At 39.0% G+C, this 19,609-nt stretch overlaps 2 protein-coding genes across 2 annotated transcripts; both read left to right on the top strand.

The window, feature by feature from the left end:
* The first annotated feature begins 202 nt into the window (after nt 1-202).
* LOC138871883 (uncharacterized) lies at nt 203-16,339 on the top strand. The gene is made up of 2 exons (XM_070149799.1): nt 203-488; nt 16,224-16,339. The coding sequence occupies exons 1-2, from the start codon at nt 203-205 to the stop codon at nt 16,337-16,339; spliced, it is 402 nt and encodes a 133-aa protein (XP_070005900.1).
* An 820-nt stretch (nt 16,340-17,159) lies between these two features.
* Nucleotides 17,160-18,888, top strand: LOC138871882 (uncharacterized). The gene is made up of 2 exons (XM_070149798.1): nt 17,160-18,287; nt 18,346-18,888. The coding sequence occupies exons 1-2, from the start codon at nt 17,160-17,162 to the stop codon at nt 18,886-18,888; spliced, it is 1,671 nt and encodes a 556-aa protein (XP_070005899.1).
* The last annotated feature ends 721 nt before the right edge of the window (nt 18,889-19,609 follow it).

The following is a 19,609-nucleotide window of genomic DNA, read 5'->3' as shown; positions in this document are numbered from 1 at the left end:
TTTACTAAGGTGTGTTGACGCAAAGGACGCTTCTAAGCTACTTGAGGATGTGCATGCTGGGACGTGTGGTCCGCACATGAACGATTTTGTTCTGGCCAAGAGGATACTCAGGCCAGGTTACTTCTGGATGACCATGGAGATGGATTGTATTCAGTATGTCTGCAAATGCTTTTAATGTCAAGTGCATGCCGACATGATAAAAATGGCACCGAATGAGCTCAATGCAACAAGCTCACCTTGGCCATTCGCCGCCTGGGGAATGGATGTTATTGGTCCGATCGAGCCTACTATTTCAAACGGACACCGGTTTATTCTAGTAGCCATTGACTACTTCACAAAATGGGTAGAAGCTGCATCTTACAAAGTTGTAACCAAGAAGATCGTTGCAGATTTTGTCAAGGATCGTATCGTCTGCCAATTCGGGGTTCCTGAGTCCATTATCACTGACAACGCCGCCAACCTCAACAGTGATCTGATGAAAGCTATATGTGAAACCTTCAAAACCAAGCACAAGAATTCCACCGCCTACAGACCTCAGATGAATGGAGTCATGGAAGCCGCCAACAAAAACATTAAGAAGATACTAAGGAAAATGGTAGAGAATCACAAGCAGTGGCATGAAAAGTTATCCTTTGCCCTATTAAGGTACCGCACCACAGTTTGCACGTCAACCGGGGCAACCCCCTACATGTTGGTTTATGGTACCGAGGCTGTTATCCCAGCCGAGGTAGAGATTCCTTCTTTAAGAGTCATACAGGAGGCTGAACTCAGTGATGCAGAATGGGTAAGAAGCCGCTATGAATAGTTGGCCCTTATCGATGGAAAAAGAATGAACGTTGTCACACCTCCTTTTTACCACCCGAAAGGGTATAAGAGAGTTTTTCCAATTAAAGTGACATAATTCAAAATGGGATTATTTTATTTATTTCAGAGTCGCCACTTGGAATAATTATGGTGTCCCAAGTCACCGGTTTATTTTAATCCCAAATCGAGGAAACTGACTCTTATTTATGGTCCGCGAACACAGAAGACCGGGTAAGGAATACTGTTAACCCGAGAGAAGGTATGAGGCACTTCCAAATTTCGTGGTTTTAGCACGGTCGTTCAACTATTAATAATTGGCCTCATTATCTGATTTATTACACGTTTTAAACCTATTGTGCATTTTATTCCTTCTACCACTTTTAATTAATCATTTAACCACTTTTTAGGATTTGTGAAATTTATTTGAACAAGTCGCGATTACGCGCGCTCGTCTGTTTTGTACACATTGTGAATCGCGTTACATGAAATGCACCCGCGGTTTACAACATGTTTATTTTATTATTATTCAAAGTTGTTACGATCGGGTCACATGAAATGCACACCCAAATTTGGAAATTACGTATCATGACCATGCCACGAGAACCGTATCCATAGTCACGATGATTTATTTATCCTCACATTATTAATAATAAAGTAGACAACGACTAATTCTCTCAACCGTCTACAACAAATCAGTATAATATTGGTTGTATCTCCTTCAAGATTTTCCAAACAAAAGACATAAAATTGGCAAAGGAAATGAATTTTCTCCTTAGCAACGTAACTCCATCCGTGTATCTTGCACTAATTGCAGTGCTATACTTTATCACTATTGTAACAACCAACATGATGATCCACTACAATTATAATAATGTAATGTAGATGTTTTCAAAATAAAATGCAACCAATATCAACAAATGATTAGAAAATTCATTTTTGTCCTAAATTACAGACGACTAAACATGTTTTACACCCAATCAAAAATCTGAAGTATTCAAACTAACTAACTACATAGCAATGCAAAATTGAAATCGAAACATGTAAGCAAAGAGAAAAGGAACCGAAGTAGCACTATTACCATAACATTCTCCAAGTATTGCTTCTTATGGCGAGTGGTTGTCATTTCTGGAATTGAAGAAAATGTACTATAGCTCTTTTATACCACAGGATAAAATTCTATCCAGGCATGCAGACATTATTCACCACTAAAGCATTGTAGTTGATGAAAAAGAAATAGACGAAGGAGTTAAAATATGGAACATTTGTATTGAATTTGAGCCTAAATTACAACCAACCCGGAAATTAAACAACTTTTGACCGGAACATTTTCCAACGACCTCGGCGCCTTGAACGACCTCAGAACCACCTTTCCGGCAGCCTCGAAATTCTCCGGAAAACTCAAACTAAACCAAAACGCCGAAGTTGAACTTCGGTTGATTTTGAGGTTGTTTTCAGCTATTTTTGAGCTGGGTTTTGGACTGAAACAGTGGTATTTTGATGGCGGTTTGGATGGAATATTGGAATTGGGGAAATGGCGAAAAAAGGTTGCTGCCTAGAAATGATGCCGAAAGTGAGACTGCTCATACGAATTGACTCATTTCCTTTTACTTTAATCAATTACTTCTCGTTTCTCCTCATTTCTATATGTGTGTGTCCTTTTCTTTTGTATTTGAGATAATGAAGATTTGGTAAAATGTCAAAGGGAAAAATGTTAGGTTCACGGAGATGTCAAAGGAAGATTTGGTAAAATTCCCTCTTTGTTTTTAGGGAGATTCAGGGGTTCTGCCGTTGATGAAGGTGGAGGGCGCCGTTTTCTTCTCCTTATTTTTTGGTCTAGTTAGTCTAAGTCTAGGATTTTAGGGATATTAGACTTGAGTTATTATGGGCTAGGTCCGAAAATTAGGCCTAAAAATGGGTTATTTGAGCCCAAATTTATTCTTTCTTGGTGAACGAGACTAAAAATACGACCTCATTTACTAATTAATCTTATTTAAGTAAAATAACTATTAAAATAAGACTAACCGTTAAAACAAACCTATTTTTTTTTGGTATTTTCAAATATCATATTAAAATAAAAATAAGTTACTATTTTTTTTTTGTAATTTTCATTTTTGTGACGAAATAAAGTAAAAGAGTCAAAATTAGTTGAAATAACTATATTAGGCCTAACTAAATATTTACATGCTAAAATATGTAAAATGTTGGGGAGGTTTGAAAATCACATGTGTCACGCCCCAACCTCGGGAGGTGCGACCGGCGCTGAATCGAGTAAACCCAACTGAGCAAGCCTTATCAAACACTTCCTACCCAACTCGATACGAATAAGGAAACTATACTTTCATTCATTTGCTTAGACGAGGAAAGATAGTGCATTCTACAAAGTTAGTTCATTTTAAATCACAACATTAATCCGTAATTAAGTTTCCAAGATTACATACAGTTACACTTTAGCAAAACGAGAATTTGAATTACATCATAGTTCGTAGACAGATCCAATGCCCGTACATAACCTACACATATGTCTACGGAGCCTCTAAGGATACCCATGGCAGCGATATCAATGCCGGCGACAAGGCCCCCGTTATACCTCAAAAGAGACATCTATAACAAAAGGCATGTCACAAAACCCCTTGAAGGAGGAAGGGCCTCACCAAGAGTTTGAGAAGAGGATGCTCCGCTACACACGATCGGCACTATCCTCTATGGATCCACCTACATTCATTTAAAAAAATGCAGCGCCCCGACAAAAGGGATGTTAGTGCCATCGAATAGCACTAGTATGTATAACTAAACACCATCAAATTAGAAAGAACTTTCATACAAGAATAAGAAATCACAAGTATAACTCTAAACTTTAAATGATCACCACATTATCAAATAAAAAAATCATACAACTTTCACATCATTTTCCCATACTTTTTAGTTTGGGGCAATTCACACTATTCATTATTTGTTCACAATACCACCGCTATCTTGAGCGGAGTCCGATCTCAACCCAATCGGCTAGGTTGTCTCATTTGAGACATATGCTTCAATCACAATCTCATTTTCCTTCTTTCCCGGAATTCATTCACAATACCTTTCCAATACCACCGCTATCTTGAGCGGAGTCCGATCTCGACCCGATCGGCTAGGTCGCCTCATCAAGGTATTGTTCCCTTCTCATAAATCAATTCATTTCTCATATATCATTTCATAGGCACTTGGGGCCACGACTTATCAAATTATTCTTGGCACTAGGCCACATTTTATATCGTTCCCAATTTTCAATATTAGCTTTGCCAGTTAGGACAGTAGGTGCACACAAGAGCAATTTAGATTGTAAACATAGATAAGATTTCATGTAGATAGCACAATATATTCGGTTGCAATCTCAATTTAAGGTCTAAACATCTCCAATACATAATTCATACCTTTGCCCCTTTCAAGCTGTCAAGATAGCACGTTGATTATGTTGGGACATATTTTTCACACACATAGGGTTACAACACCAACTCATGTAAAACAATAAGCAATGCAACAATTCAACTTTAATCTTGCCATGCCCACACAAACACCGAGGAAGCTCAATTTCTAAAAGACGGGGTTTTAGCCATACATACCTCAATAAAGCTTTCCTTATTCCTTACAAAATTCCGGAACTTTTAGCACTTCGATCTATTGTGTAAGAATTACAAATTAAATCGAGAATTAGAGATGAGATTGAGATTTTAGTTTGTTTTGAGCATACTATCAAACACTAAAGGTTCATTGTGATCTTAGGCCATTTTGAGAGAAGTTTCTATCATTTTATACCCTAATTGCTTTCCTTTTTAGTTCACTGCCTCCCAATATTCTATGGTGTGATATGCATGCAAGAAATTCATTCTTATACCTATGAATTACTTCACTAGTGATCCCTTATTGCTAAGCATAGGAATAAGAGCTGAGGTAATGAAGTCTTACCTCTTGGGATGAAGATTTAGGTGCCCTCACTTGATTATCTTCAAAGATTTGGCAAGGTTTCATGGAGTAATTTGATGGAAAGCACTTCCCTCTCTAAGACCCTCTCTCTCTCTCTAAAAGCATCAGGAAATATGCTCAAAATGAGCTATAATACCGAATATATCAATAAGGGGTCGGGTTTAAAATTTAGAAAATTGGAGCCCCTCTACGATCTGCGATGGCAAAGTGGAAATGCGGCCCGCAGAATGGACCGCAAAAGTGCTACCAAAATCTGAACACACTTCCTGGGTATGCGGTAGAAATGCGGTCCGCATACCCGTTCTACGGTCGCATAATGCACCGCAGAACTGCCTCTCACAAAATCCCAAGGGAAATGTGCGACGACTATGCGGACCGCATATCGGTTATGCGATCGCATAGTTGACCTCAAATTTGACCAACACACTGACTCACTTTACGGCGATTATGCGGTCCGCATACCTAATATGCAACCATATTCTCGACCATAGAATCGCATTTTCTGGAAAACATTATTTCTTGACTTTTATATCATAGATCAATCCAAAAAGGTCTGAATAGTGGCTCGCTTACGCATTTCTAATGCATGATCCTAACTTGGCACCATGGGATTCGAGGTTCTGAGTAAGAAATTCACGGGGCCTTACATTATGTCTACAAACATAGTGTGTAATGGCCAATTGTACCAGAATGTCCAGAGCTTTCAACAAAAGGATCAAACCAAGACAGTTCGCACCAGGACAACTGGTATTGAATAAGATTTTTCCACACCAAGATGAAGCAAAAGGGAAATTCTCTCCCAACTGGCAAGGTCCGTATATGGCACAGAGCACTAATACGAGGAGCACTCATACTTGCAGAAATGGATGGAGAGATCTGGCCAAAACCAATCAATTCAGACGCAGTCAAGAGATACTATACTTAGATTATTTCATACTCCTTTTTCTGATGTAATTGAACTATGTTTGACCTGATTCCCGTTTAAGAGGGGATACGTAGACAACCTTGTGGGTTCGGTCATATCATAATAAAATTTCCATTTCCCCTAGATTCAAAAATTGGGGCAGAATTTTGAGGATGACCCTCAAAATTCCGGAGCAAGTCCAGCCAACACCATCGCATGTCAGAAGGTCAAAAATTGGTTAAGAAACTGGGGTAGAATTTTGAAAAGGATTCTCAAAATTCTGAAGAAGGTTCAACCACTTCTGTCACTCGCAAATGGTTGGAGGATCATCTACCAAACTGGGACAGAATTTTAAGGTGGACCCTAAAAATTCCAACACAAGAAAGCTGCAATATCTCTGAAATGTGTCACAGTCGCTAGTTCATCAAAATTATTTAATATATCAATACGCTTCCAAAACAATTCTATTTTTTATCAATAAATGCGTATTTTCCGAAAATTCTATAACCGTCACGTGCTACTAGGGGAGCTCGAAGGGGGCTTCTAGGGCGAAGCAGAGCAAGGCCGACAGACGAAGTAAGAACCAACTTCCCCTTATGAAACTTATGATTTTTCTTTGAACGCATGCACATTTGACGATAGCTTTTGTACATATAGTAGATTCACCATGCATCCAGCCGTTAGACACTGAACATATCCTAGCTAAGACACTCTACCCTTATCTGCTATTTTCTCTTTGCACGAGTCTAATCTCTAACTCCACATTTGCATAAGTCTAATCCTTAACTCCACATTTGCATGAGCCTAATCCCTGACTCCATATTTGTATGAGTCTAAGCCCTGACTTCATTTTTTGCATGAGACTAAGCCCTACCTTTATATTTGCATAAGGCTAAGCACTGCCTTCCATTTGCATGGGACTAAGCCCTATCCCGTATCTTGCATGAGGTTATACTCTACCTCCATATTTGCCTTCTCTTTGCATAAGGCCAAGCGTTGTCTTCTCTTTGCATAAGGCCAAGCGTTGCCTTCTCCTTGCATGAGTCTAATCCCTGACTCCATATTTGCATGAGTCAAATCTCGGACTCTATACTTGCATAAGGCTAATCTCTGCCTTCATTTGCATGGGACTAAGCCCCGTCCCGAATCTTGCATGAGGATAATCCTTGCCTCCACACTTGAATGAGTCTAATCCCGGACTCCATATTTATATAAGGCTAACTTCTGCCTTCATTTGCATGAGAGTAAGCTCTATCTCCATACCTGCATGAGACTAAATTCTGCCTCCAATTTATATTCTTTCACCGAGACTAAGCGTTGTCTCTCTGGCACTATCTATTTGCTCTTCTTTCGGGCTAGGCTTTGCACTAAACCTCACCAAGACTAAGCCTTGTCTTGTTACATCATATTATTGCATATCATGGGCTGAAATATCGCCAATCTATCCAAGGGTGTCATAGTCTAAAGGCACCATCCTCATAGCCTGAAGACACCATGCCATGGCCTGAGGATCTCTCAAATTTGCATATCATTATTCAAAGGCGTCATGGTTTGGAGGCACCATTTTCATCGCCCGAGAACATCATTTCATGGTCTGTGAATCCCTCATTAAACAATTTATGGCCCAGGACGTCATGGTCCAAGGACGTCATCTTTAACTGTCCGAAGACAACCTTTATTGTCCGAAGGGAATTTGCACTATTTTGAAATTTTTGTAAATACGTTTGTAGCATCTTTTATTTGCAGGTAACCAATAAGCAACCGTTATCCTATCAGGAGCGATCTCACTCCAGTTCCCTCTGATCGTCCTGATTGTAGCTGCTTCCACATCTCAAGTCCGTTCTTACATTGATTTCATTGGCACACTCCGCAAGTGAATCCAGAACTACACATGGCCTGATTCCTGTAAAGCCAGGGATATGTAGGCAACTCGAAAATCAGAGCTCGGCCTCTATCTTTCAAAGCATCCCTTCTGGTCAAAATTGGCTATCATTTCTTTGCCTAAAAACTCTTTCATCCTTCCCGGGTAAAGAAGGACAGTTGTTGATACCCAATTTTTTCCTATATATTTTTAAATAGGCATAAAAGCCTTCAAAATAGCATATATATGCATATATAAGCATGCACAAGGCTTTCATTATTTTTTCCATAATTATACGGGTTTAAATTGATTTATTTTCTCCCTTTTTATCCATAAAATCCCCAATAATTATTTTCAAAATTATTGTTTTGATAATTCATCTATTGAATTTCAATATTTATACCAAAATATGGCTAATAAATTTTTTATATATTTTTACAATTACATTTAGTATTTTTAAAACTAAATTGCATGTAATTGCAATGTTAGCCCATTTTTAGAGATAATTATGTTTTCTATGCATAAAATTGGACCCTGTATTTTTTAAATTGTTAATTATGTATTTTAAATCATTTTGAACCTTAATTTATTTTCCAAAAATTACCTTTTATATTTTATAAATTAAATAGGGGAAAATTGGCTATTTAAATAACAACCAAATTTGGCTTTCAATTATAGCCAAAATTGGACCCCTTTCTAGCCCAATTTCACACCCAAATCACCCGACCCATACTTTATTAACCCTTACCCAAACCCGAAACCCACCTACCCGTTTTAATCCTGACCGTTTATCTCTGTCCAAATCATTCCCTTCCTTTTTTAACTTTAATCAACCTCTAACCCTAAGTCATTTTTCCAAAGGCGTCGCCTTCAGATTTTCTCTCATCTCCAATTTTCTCTCAAACCTAACCCTAGACTCCTCCACTCACCTCTTTCTCCGGTCATCTCCGAAAACTATCCCTTCCAACCCAAGCCTCCAATGGTCACTCTCATCACCTTGCTTATCATCTCTAAGGCATTCAAGGGTCCCGGGCAATGTCGATTTGGACATAGGGTTTCTGATTCTGTGGTTCGAGGCTTCTCTGGTGTGATTTTGGGCAAAATATGCAGAATCATGACCCCTCATGATTGATTTTAATTTTTCTTAATTGTTGGTAATTGAAAGATTTTCCTTCAATGCCCTAGATTTCTACTCGTCTGTTTGAATTAACTGATTTTATTACCTTCTAAATTATGGTACTCGGTTTTACTTAGTTTTTTCTTAATTGGGTCTTTCTGAATTTGGTCCTAATCGACACTCTATGCTACGAAATCTTGACTCCTTCCTTATTTAGTCATGCACTGATTTTTTTCTTCTTGCCTTATATGATACTGAATCTCCCCGTTTGATTTGATTCCTTTAACTTAAGGGAGTACTCCCTTGGTTCCCTAAGTGATTGATTCTGAGTTCTTCAATTATCACACTACTATGATTTTTACCTTATTCCACTACCTATTTTCAACTATAAATATTCTAAGTCTTTCACAAACGACACACACACTTGGCTTCCAAAAACCCCTCTCTTATTTAAAATCTCTGTGTTATTCTACTACTATTAGCCGGTTGTAAGCCAAGGCTAGTCATCTGTGCTCTTTGGTTCTTTCATATACTTACTTCTATCTTCACTGGTATGTCCTTGTTTAATTTAAAGTCTAAACAACAACATGTTTCTCTTCTTATTTCAGTTTCTTTTATTTCTAGCATGATTTTACTTGTGGTTTTGTTGTTAAGTTTGTAGTTAAGCATGCTAGTATGACTCCCTTCCCTTCAAATTCATGCATTCCCTTGTGTGATTAAAGCATGCCTGGACAATTGTATTCTTTTACCTGTTGTGCACTTACCACTTTGTGAATCCCAAATCCCTGTTCTGCTCTATGTGTTTATGACTGGTTTGTGATTATGACAGTGTCAAACTATCTCTGAGCATGTCCATACCAGTCCTAATACTCCTGCTGGGATCATGTGTCTGTAATCAAATATCTGTGTATCCCCAAACCCTTGACCCCTATGTGATTACTGAATTCATTTGGATTATGTGAACTTGTTGTGTATGGTCTAATCCTAAAGTTTTTGAACTCTATTTACTATTCCAACTTTTTTTCAACAATCTCTGTTACTAATTGCTTTCAAAACAAACTTTTGAGTCCAGTCTTTAATAATCTTATTTCAACATGTGTCCTGCACTTTCACTCTACTCTTAGTTAATAAGTTCTGTCCCCTCTAGTATGTGTACTGCCTTGGGATCCTCTTGAGAACCTTGTAAACTCTGGCGTACTGAGGTTGGCCTTTCCATACTGCACTGGTTCAATTCTTGGCTATTAAGTCTAGGTGTAAGGATTGTCGGGAGTCCTTGAGACCCTTAGGGAACTTTGATGCACCTAGACTCTGATTGTCTATGGAAATGAGGCTTGAAAGACCATTGGAGGCTTTGGGTAACTTGGGCCTAATTGCAGGCTCCCTATAGAATAGCTTCTTGGTTTTCTATTTCATTTATGTAATTCATTTATTGGCCTGTAATAATTTGTAAACAAATACTTGGGGTACTGTCACGACCCCAAATATCCGGTCGTGATGGTGTCTATCACATTACTAGGCAAGCCAACCCGAACCTTTAACCACAAAGAGTTCCTTTTAATAAATCATTTTCTAACACAGGTTTAGATACCAAATCTTGATAATAAGTGTTTAAAACACAGTTATAAATGCAGAATATCAAATAAGCATGAAAACTACACAGCCCCATAATCTGGTGTCACGAGTCTAGAGCCTCTAAATATACAAGTCTAACTGTCTAGTACATAACAAGTCTAAAATGCGGGAAAAACAAGGATAAGAGGAAGAAAGTAGGTCTGCGGACGCCGTGCAGCTACCTTGCAGTTTCCGGCAAACTCTGACAATGTTGAGGACCCTCACTCGATCGCTCAAGCACCATATAATTGAATAAACAACAGGATAACAAATCTATTTCACAGTTTAAAACTAGTTCCGTCATAAAATCATCAATTTCAGTTTAAATACTTGAAATCATATACTTAGCAATTTTTCAATAGAGGCTTGTTTTAAAAGAAGGGTAAAATCAGTAAAAAATATCATAACTGGGCCTCTCGGCCAAGGTATCACTCAGAATATGGCCTCTCGGCAGCCTCTCAGTCACTCGTAACTCAGGTCTCGTCACTCAGTACTTACACTCAACACTCATTTCCTTAATATCTCATAATAATAATACTCATAGTAACCGCTGCGGAGTGCAGCCCAATCCATAATTTATAGTCGACTATGCTCACTAGGGGTGTATAGACTCCGGAGGGGCTCCTACAGCCCAAGCTTCATATAGCTGCGGCGCGCAGCCCGATCCAATATATATATCATTGTGGCGTACAACCCAAACCCCGGGCTGCGCAAATCGAAAACAATCAAATAATATCAAATAATACCAAAAATAATATATATTGGTATTATTATCCAATATATATAAGTAACCATCATATCGGGTTGCACGCCGCAGTGACATATATATTGGATCGGGCTGCACGCTACAGTGATATATATATATATTGGATCGGGCTGCGCGCCGCGGAGATATGATGCTTGGGTTGTAAGAGCCCTTCCGGAGTCTGTACACCCCCAGTGAGTGTAGTCGACTATAAATTATGGATCGGGATGCACGCCGCAACAGTTACTATATATTATTATTATTATTATTATTATTATTATTATTATTATTATTATTATTATTATTATTATTATTATTATTATTATTATTATTATGAGATATTAAGGAGCCTGAGTGCTGAGAGTGAGTACTGAGTGATGAGAGCTGAGTCACGAGTGATTGAGAGGCTACCCGAGAGGCCATATTCTGAGTGATACATTGGCCGAAAGGCCCAGTTATGATATTTTTACTGATTTCACCCTTCTTTTAAAATAAGCCTCTGTTGAAAAAGTGCTAAGTATATGATTTCAAGTATTTAAACTAAAATTGATGATTTTATGATGGAACAAGTTTTAAACTGTGAAATGGATTTGTTATCCTGTTGTTTATTCAGTTATATGATTTTTAACTGCTCGTCACTGCTTTCAGACCTTATTTACTTTAGTTACTTACTGAGTTGGTGTACTCACGTTACAGCCTGCACCTTGTGTGCAGATCCAGGTGCCTGAGCGGCAGAGTGAGGGTCCTCAGCATTGTCAGAGTTTGCCGGGAATTGCAAGGTAGCTGCATGGCGCCCGCAGCCCTGCTTTCTTACTATTATCCTTGTTTTCCCACATTTTAGACTTGTTATGTACTAGACAGACAGACTTGTATATTTAGAGGCTCTATACTCGTGACACCAGATTATGGGGCTGTGTAGTTTTCATGCTTATTTGATTTTCCGCGTTTGTAACTGTGTTTTAAACACTTATTATGAAGATTTGGTATTTAAACCTGTGTTCGAAAATGATGTTACTTCTTCATTATAGAATGTTTTGTGCCTTACGTAATTTCTTGCTTTCAGTCCTTATTTACATTTGTTACTCACTGAGTTGGAGTACTCACTTTACTCCCAGCACTCCTGTGTGCATATTCAGGCGTTGTGGATCCTGCCAGTGCGAGTTGAGAGCTCCCGGCAGATATCAGAGTCCACGAGGCAGCTGCTTAACGCCCGCAGTCCCGTGTTTCTCCCTCTTTATCATTTCTATCTCTTACTCCGTGATGCCTTTGCCCCTTTAATCAGACTCTACTCGCGTCGAATCTATCCAAAATCAGAATCACAACGTCAAAATATGCTAAAGGAATAAAGTCCAAGCGAAAACAATCAAATAATACCAAAAATCTCAAAATTGGCCAAACCCAACCCCCGGGTCCACGCCTCAGAATTCAATAATTTTTGCATCAATAGATTCCTCATCTCCTCGCGAATTCAGACATATCAAGAACACTAAAATCGAAGTCCAAATGACCCCTCAAATCCCCATTTAAAGGTCTTTTAATCTCAAGCCCTAATCCCCAATTTTTCTTCCTTAATCTCCACTAAAACCATGATTAAACAATGGAAAAGTGATATTAAACCCAAGTAATTAAGCTTAGGGAACTTACCCAACTAATATCCTTTGATTCCTCTCGAAATCCTATGCCTTAGCCTCTTTCCCGTCTTCAAAAATGGAGTATTTTGCAAAAATTCGCGAAAAAGCAATATATATACCTTCTGGCCAAGGATTTTCTCATCTACGATCCCATAGCAGCTTCTGCGGTACCGCATATGCGGTCCTTCCTCCGCTTCTGCAAAAATCACTTAACAGACCAAAATCTCACATGCGCTCAATATTCCGCACCTACGACTCTGCAGGTGCGGTCCCACTACCGCATATGCGGTTCCTGACAATTCCTCAATAATCCACTTCTGCGGCTCCCCTTCCACATGTGCAGCGTTGCACCTGCAGTCCCCAAATCCGCAGGTGCAGAAATACCAGAAGCAGCAAAAGTTCAGCAACTGCAAACATTCCTTACACTCCCTGTCAACCATCCGAAATCACCCCGAGACCCCCGAGACCTCAACCAAAAAGAACAAACATATCCTAATACCTTATTCAAACTTGTTCCAATCTTCAAAGCACCTCAAACAACATCAGATCGATCAAAACACCTCGGATTCAAGCTAAATTTTCTAAAATCTTCTGAAATTCGTTTTTGATCAAAAACCCAACCAAACCACGTTCGAATGACCTGAAACTGTGCACGCACATCCCAAATGACTCAACGGAACTACTGCAACTCCTGAAATTCCATTTTTACCCCTATATCAAAACCTCGCCTACCAACCAGAAATCGCCAAAATATCAACTTCGTCAATTCAAGCCTAAATCTACTCCGAGCCTCCGAAACTCATTCCGATCATGCTCCTAAGTCATAAATCACCTCCTGAAGCTAACCAAATCATCAGAACTCACATCCGAGCTGTCTAACATATAAGGCAATATCCGGTTGACTTTTTCAACTTAAGCTTCCTTAAAAGAGACTAAGTATCTCAAACCTCACCAAAATCATTCCGGATTCGATTCGACCAACTCGATACCACATAACACGGATAAACAAAGCATAACGAAGTAGAAATGGGGGAAACAGAGCGGTAACTCATGAGACGATTGAGCGGGTCGTCACATCCTCCCCAACTTAAACAAATGTTCATCCTCGAACGAGTCAAGAAACATACCTGAAGCCTCAAACAGGTGAGGATATCTACTCTGCATCTCCCGCTCGGTCTCCCAAGTATCCTCCTCCACAGGCCGACCTCTCCACAGCACTTTCACTGAAGCTATATCCTTTGACCTCAACTTTCGAACCTGTCGACCTAAAATAGCTACTGGCTCTACATCATAAGTCAAATCATCATCCAATTGAACCGTGTTGAAATCCAAAACATGATATGGATCCCTAATATACATCCGGAGCATTGAAACATGAAATACCGGATGCACACTCAACAAGCTAGGTGGCAAAGCAAGCTTATAAGCCACCTCCCCAATCCTCTGAAGCACTTCAAAAGGCCCAATGAACCGAGGACTCAATTTCCCTTTCTTCCCAAATCTCATAACACCCTTCATGGGCGAAACCTTCAACAGAACCTTTTCACCAACCATGTAGGACACATCCCGAACCTTCCGGTCAGCATAACTCTTTTGCCTCGACTACGCTATACGAAGTCTCTACTGAATCACCTTCACCTTTTCTAAATCATCCCGCACCAAATCTGTCCCCAATAGCCTAGCCTTATCGGGCTCGAACCAACCAACTAGAGATCTATATCGCCTCCCGTACAAAGCATCATATGGAGCCATCTGAATACTCGACTGGTAGCTGTTGTTATTAGCAAACTTCGCATGCGGTAGAAGCTGATCCCATGAACCTCCAAAATCAATGACACAAGCACGCAACATGTCTTCCAATATCTGAATAGTGCACTCGGACTGTCCGTCCGTCTAAGGGTGAAAAGTTGTGCTCAACTCAACCTGAGTACCCAACTCTCGCTGCACAGACTTCCAAAACTACAATGTAAACTGAGTGCCCCTATATGAAATGATAGAAACTAGGACACCATGCAACCAAACAATCTCGCGGATATAGACCTCTACTAATCGCTTTGAAGAATAAGTAGTACATACAGGAATGAAGTGGGAGGACTTGGTCAGCCGATCCACAATCACCCAAATAGCATCAAACTTTCTCAAAGTCCGTGGAAGTCCAACAACAAAGCCATAGTGATCCTCTCTCACTTTCACTCGGGAATATCCATGTGCTGAAGAAAGCACCCGGTCTCTAATGCTCATATTTCACTTGCTGACAATTGAGGCACCGAGATACAAATCCCACAATGTCTTTCTTCATTCTTCTCCACCAATAATGTTGTCTCAGATCCTGATACATCTTTGTGGCACCCAGATGAATGGAATACCGCAAGCTATGGGCCTCCTCCAGAGTCAACTCCCGAAGCCTATCCACATTAGACACACAAATCTGGCCCTGCATCATCAATACCCCATCATCACCAATGGTCACATCTCTGGCATGATCATGCTGAACTTTGTCCTTCAGAACAAGAAAATGCAGATCATCATACTGGCGCTCTCTGATGCGATCATATAAGGAAGACCGAGAAACCACACAAGCCAATACCCGGTTGCGCTCCGAAACATCTAACCTCGTGAACCGATTGGCCAAGGCCTGAACATCAACTGCAAGAGGTCTCTCCCCAACTAGAATATATGTCAAACTCCCCATACTCACTGCCTTTTGGCTTAGACCATCGGTGTAATACCTCATAATTTAAAGAAGGACATAATAGTCATTTAGCCAAAATAATTAAACCAAAAAAAATACAAAAAAGAGGATAATAGGCCAAAACCTATGGGAAATATTTGGTAAAGTTTAAAAAAAAGAAAAAAAGAATAGGGATTAAGGGAGGGGTTACGAAGCAAAAGCTTCTGCTGCAACAAAGTCTTAAGGAAAGAGTCCTAATATACTACCAATTGAATTGTTGAATTGGAAAGAAAAAAAACTTAACAGGAGAAATTTGAGAATTAAGAGAACGAATTCGTACCAGTGAAGGACACACAAGTGCTAGGCTTGGGGAGCAGCTGATAGGGTTTCTTGGAACCATAGCAACATTGTTCTTGAAGACCGAAGAAAAACTCTTTTACTTCATTCGGGTATTACGTGAACCCTCCATCTAAATTTTTGTTGCCAGAATCCTTTTTAAGGTGTTCTTATAACTACTATCGAACAATCTATTAGACTGTTTTGTAGCACTAGGTAAAGGGAACAAATTTATATTTGAGTTTTCTATTCATATCATATTTACAAATTAATATCATATTTATACTTTCAATTGTTTGAGTTGGAAGTCAAGATGACAACTTAATTTGTTATGCCTATATTAACTATTAAAGGGATAAGGAAATATAACCTTATTGTTAGCCATTCGCCTAAAGCTCCAGAAAACTAGTAAAAATAAAGTTGGAAATCCGGTCATAACTCCGGCATCCGGTGGTGGAACTAACCAAACTTGGTGTCAAAAGATACATAATTTCCATATGAATAATTCCCAATTGGTTTCAACTTCAGATCTATAGTCAATTTTAGTATATCTTAATTTCATTTTCACGAGTTACTGTAGCAGACAGTGTTCTTCATTCAATTTCAGCGATTCAGCTAATTCCAGCACTACCTTTCAGCACAACAGTTTGTTTTGATAACGTGAAAGTGTTCTCTTCTCTTCTAAGATTGGTTTGAATTCTAAGCTTACTTTTAAATTGAAATTATTGTTTTTACAGTTTGGACTGTGAAATTGGGTTCACATCCATAAGCAGTAAGTAACGTAAAGCTAATTCGAATTACAGTAGCATCGTTTTCTTGCAAAGCTGATGCACCTTTGTCATGTAATTAAAGTGCTAAAGAATTACAATTGTAATGGACACACAGGCAGGTGGCCAGCCACCTTTGGTGGCTGCGCTGCCTACCCAACCTCCTCCAAACATTGCACAAACATCAGGGAACACAAATAACAACAAACAGCCGATGGATTACTCCAAAATTCTGAAACCTTGCACTTTAAATGCTGCAATGCAGGAGCAACAGGAAGTTGAGCCAATTCCCATTCGTACACCTACAATATTGAATGGAGAGCATGTTATTCAGTTCACAGAAGCAAAAGTAGAAAGGATGGATATCATCGAAGGATTACAATATGCAATAGTTGGTAAATGTTCTTATGGCAGCCCAGAAATTCAACAACTGCGTAAGTTAATACCAATTCAATGCGGAATTAAAGGTAAGTGTAACATTGGATTTCTAAGGGATAGACATATTTTGATTAGAATGACGTTAAGGCAGGACTATCTTCATTTCTCATCAAAAACTCATTACATAAAGGACAGGGATGGCTATCAATATCAGCTTAGGCCATTGATTTATGACTCAAAGTTTAGAGCAGATGAAGAAACACCCAAGGCAATGGCTTGGATTTCATTCCCAGGTCTATTGCCAACCTTTTGTTGTGAAGGAATGTCTATTTTATCTAGCTACAGCAGTAGGTAAACCTATGCATCTAGACATGGCAACAATTAATAAAACTAGACCTAGTTGTGCTAGGGTGAAGGTACTAGTTGATCTACATGCAGATTTGCCTAAAAAGGTGAGGATGGACATATTCAATGAAGCTAAAGGAACAATAAGAACTGAATGGGTGAGAATTCAATATGACATGATGCCTAAATATTGCAGACACTGTAAATTTCAAGGGTATGATCAATTTGAATGTTGGAGGATACACCCTGAACTATATGTGGAGAAGGGGAATGCTAACCAAGCAGATACAGTTAAGAAGCAGGACATAGGGAACTCACAGCCTATAATGATTTTATCTAGTGGAAAGGTCGTGGGTAATGTGAATGTTACAGCAAAAGAGCAATGGAAGGAAGTGAAGGACAACAGAGTTAGAAATGTAGTAAATCAAAATACTAGTCTCAATAATAATGGAATGGAGATGGCACCAGCTAAGCAGCTTGAAAACAATCAGAACAAGGAGGGTACAAGTACTGTAGATAGACAAGCAGGAGGACAAAGCAACAGTGGTAAGGAATTGGTGGCAGTAGACAATGAAGATAATGATCATGTTCAAGTAGATAACAAGTTTGCAATATTACAAGGGATGGATGAAGAGGAAGAACATGTTAATCAATTGGCAATGGTGGCAGCTAATGAAACAACAAACAGTTCAGAAGTTCATAACCAAGCATCTACAAAGCAAAAACCAGAACATATGGTCAATAATGAGGGAAAGCTAAATCCAGCAACACAATCTTTTCATCTTAACTCATCGTGGATTGGTTCGACTAATGGTCTAGTCAATGGAAAGGAGGCATCAAAAGCAAAAAAAGATACTGCACAATGGGTAGAAAGAAGTTTCAAGGATAAAACAGGAGATGGAATAGTGAAGATCAATACATCATGCCAGGAAATCCCATCACAAGATACATTAGTGAAAAAGGAACTTAATAAAACTCCAAATTCTCAAGCAGAAGGGTCAAAATTGTCTACATTTAAAGAAAGAGTGCAAGGCTGTGGAGGCAGGCTATGGGATACACAAAGGGAATACGATTCAGAGGAGAACGAAGTACCACTAGGAGCACAAGCTGATGAGGAACCAAATGAGAAGGACAAAGAAGAAGATGAGCAAAGTGTAAATGGAGAGCCCCATGCCCAATGACAACAATACAAATGGTAATTTTTTAATAAAGGGAGGATCAAAAAATGTTGAGCACAACAATAATTATCAGATAGCAGAAGTTACAGAAATTAGAAACTATGAAAGAAGAGGCCCAGAGGTAAATGATCCTAGAGGAACAGAAGATGATAAACTTCAGAAATCACAAGAAGACCCACAAGGACACAACACAATAGAGAAAGAGAAACAGCCAAAACAAAAAACAAAAATAGTAAATGTTACTATTACATTGGAGAAAAACCAGTTGCAGCTGTTAAAAAGAGGAGAAGAGAAGGCCTTGGTCCCTAAAAAGAATGCATTTGGAGCTACATCAAGAGGGAAGGAAGACAATAAAGAAGGAGAAGAACCTGGTAGATCAGGATATGACATGGATCAAGAATCAACTACACAACACCTTATGAATGCTGCAAGGCAAGGTGACTTATCACCTACGCAAGTGGAAAAGGCAAAATCAACAGCAAAAGGTAAGAAAAAGCAACAAAAAGATAATTTTGCAACCCCAAAAGCTGGGGTGCACACAAGGAGAACACTAACTAAATCCAACAATCAGAGATGAATGCTCTCATTTGGAATATAAGGTCAGTCAACACACGGCAGGCCTTTGAAAGGTTGACAAAAATGCACAGGCAAAATCACTATGAATTTGTAGGATTAATGGAGCCAAAGCAACAAGCAAAAAACTGGAAAGGTACAGAAACAAGATAGGACTTGCACAGGCAATTTCAAATGTTTTCAACAAGATCTAGGCTTTTATAGATGAGGTATTTGAGGTGATTGTTATGTACAATATGGTGCAACAATTAACACTATGATTGTTTCATACTGAATCGCATGTGGAGTTTGTCCTAACATTGATATATGCTAAATGTGATGCAATTGAGAGGATAGAATTATGGGATTCATTATATGCAATGGCAAGGGATATGGATGCACCATGGCTTGTAGGAGGTGATTTCAATGTAATATGGGACGAAGAAGAGAAGTTTGGTGGGTTACCTGTGTCATTGAATGAAATTGATGACTTTCGACACTGCGTCAACACTTACAATCTCTTCGACCTTGGATTTAAAGGTAACATATTTACATGGTGGAATGGGAGAGTAGATGAAGACTGTATATTCAAAAGGCTAGACAGATGCTTGGTCAATGTTGAGTTCCAACAAATATTTCCAGGAATAGAGGTGAAACATTTGTCAAAGACTGGTTCTGATCATAGTCCAATGTATCTGAAGTGTGATATTTAGACTCCACCAATAAAAAAGCCTTTTAAGTTCTTG

This window comes from Nicotiana sylvestris, chromosome 6 (genome assembly GCF_000393655.2).
Source record: "Nicotiana sylvestris chromosome 6, ASM39365v2, whole genome shotgun sequence".
Classification (NCBI taxonomy): Eukaryota; Viridiplantae; Streptophyta; class Magnoliopsida; order Solanales; family Solanaceae; genus Nicotiana; species Nicotiana sylvestris.
Note: the sequence above shows the minus strand (reverse complement) of the source record. Positions and strands in the feature narration are given on the sequence as shown.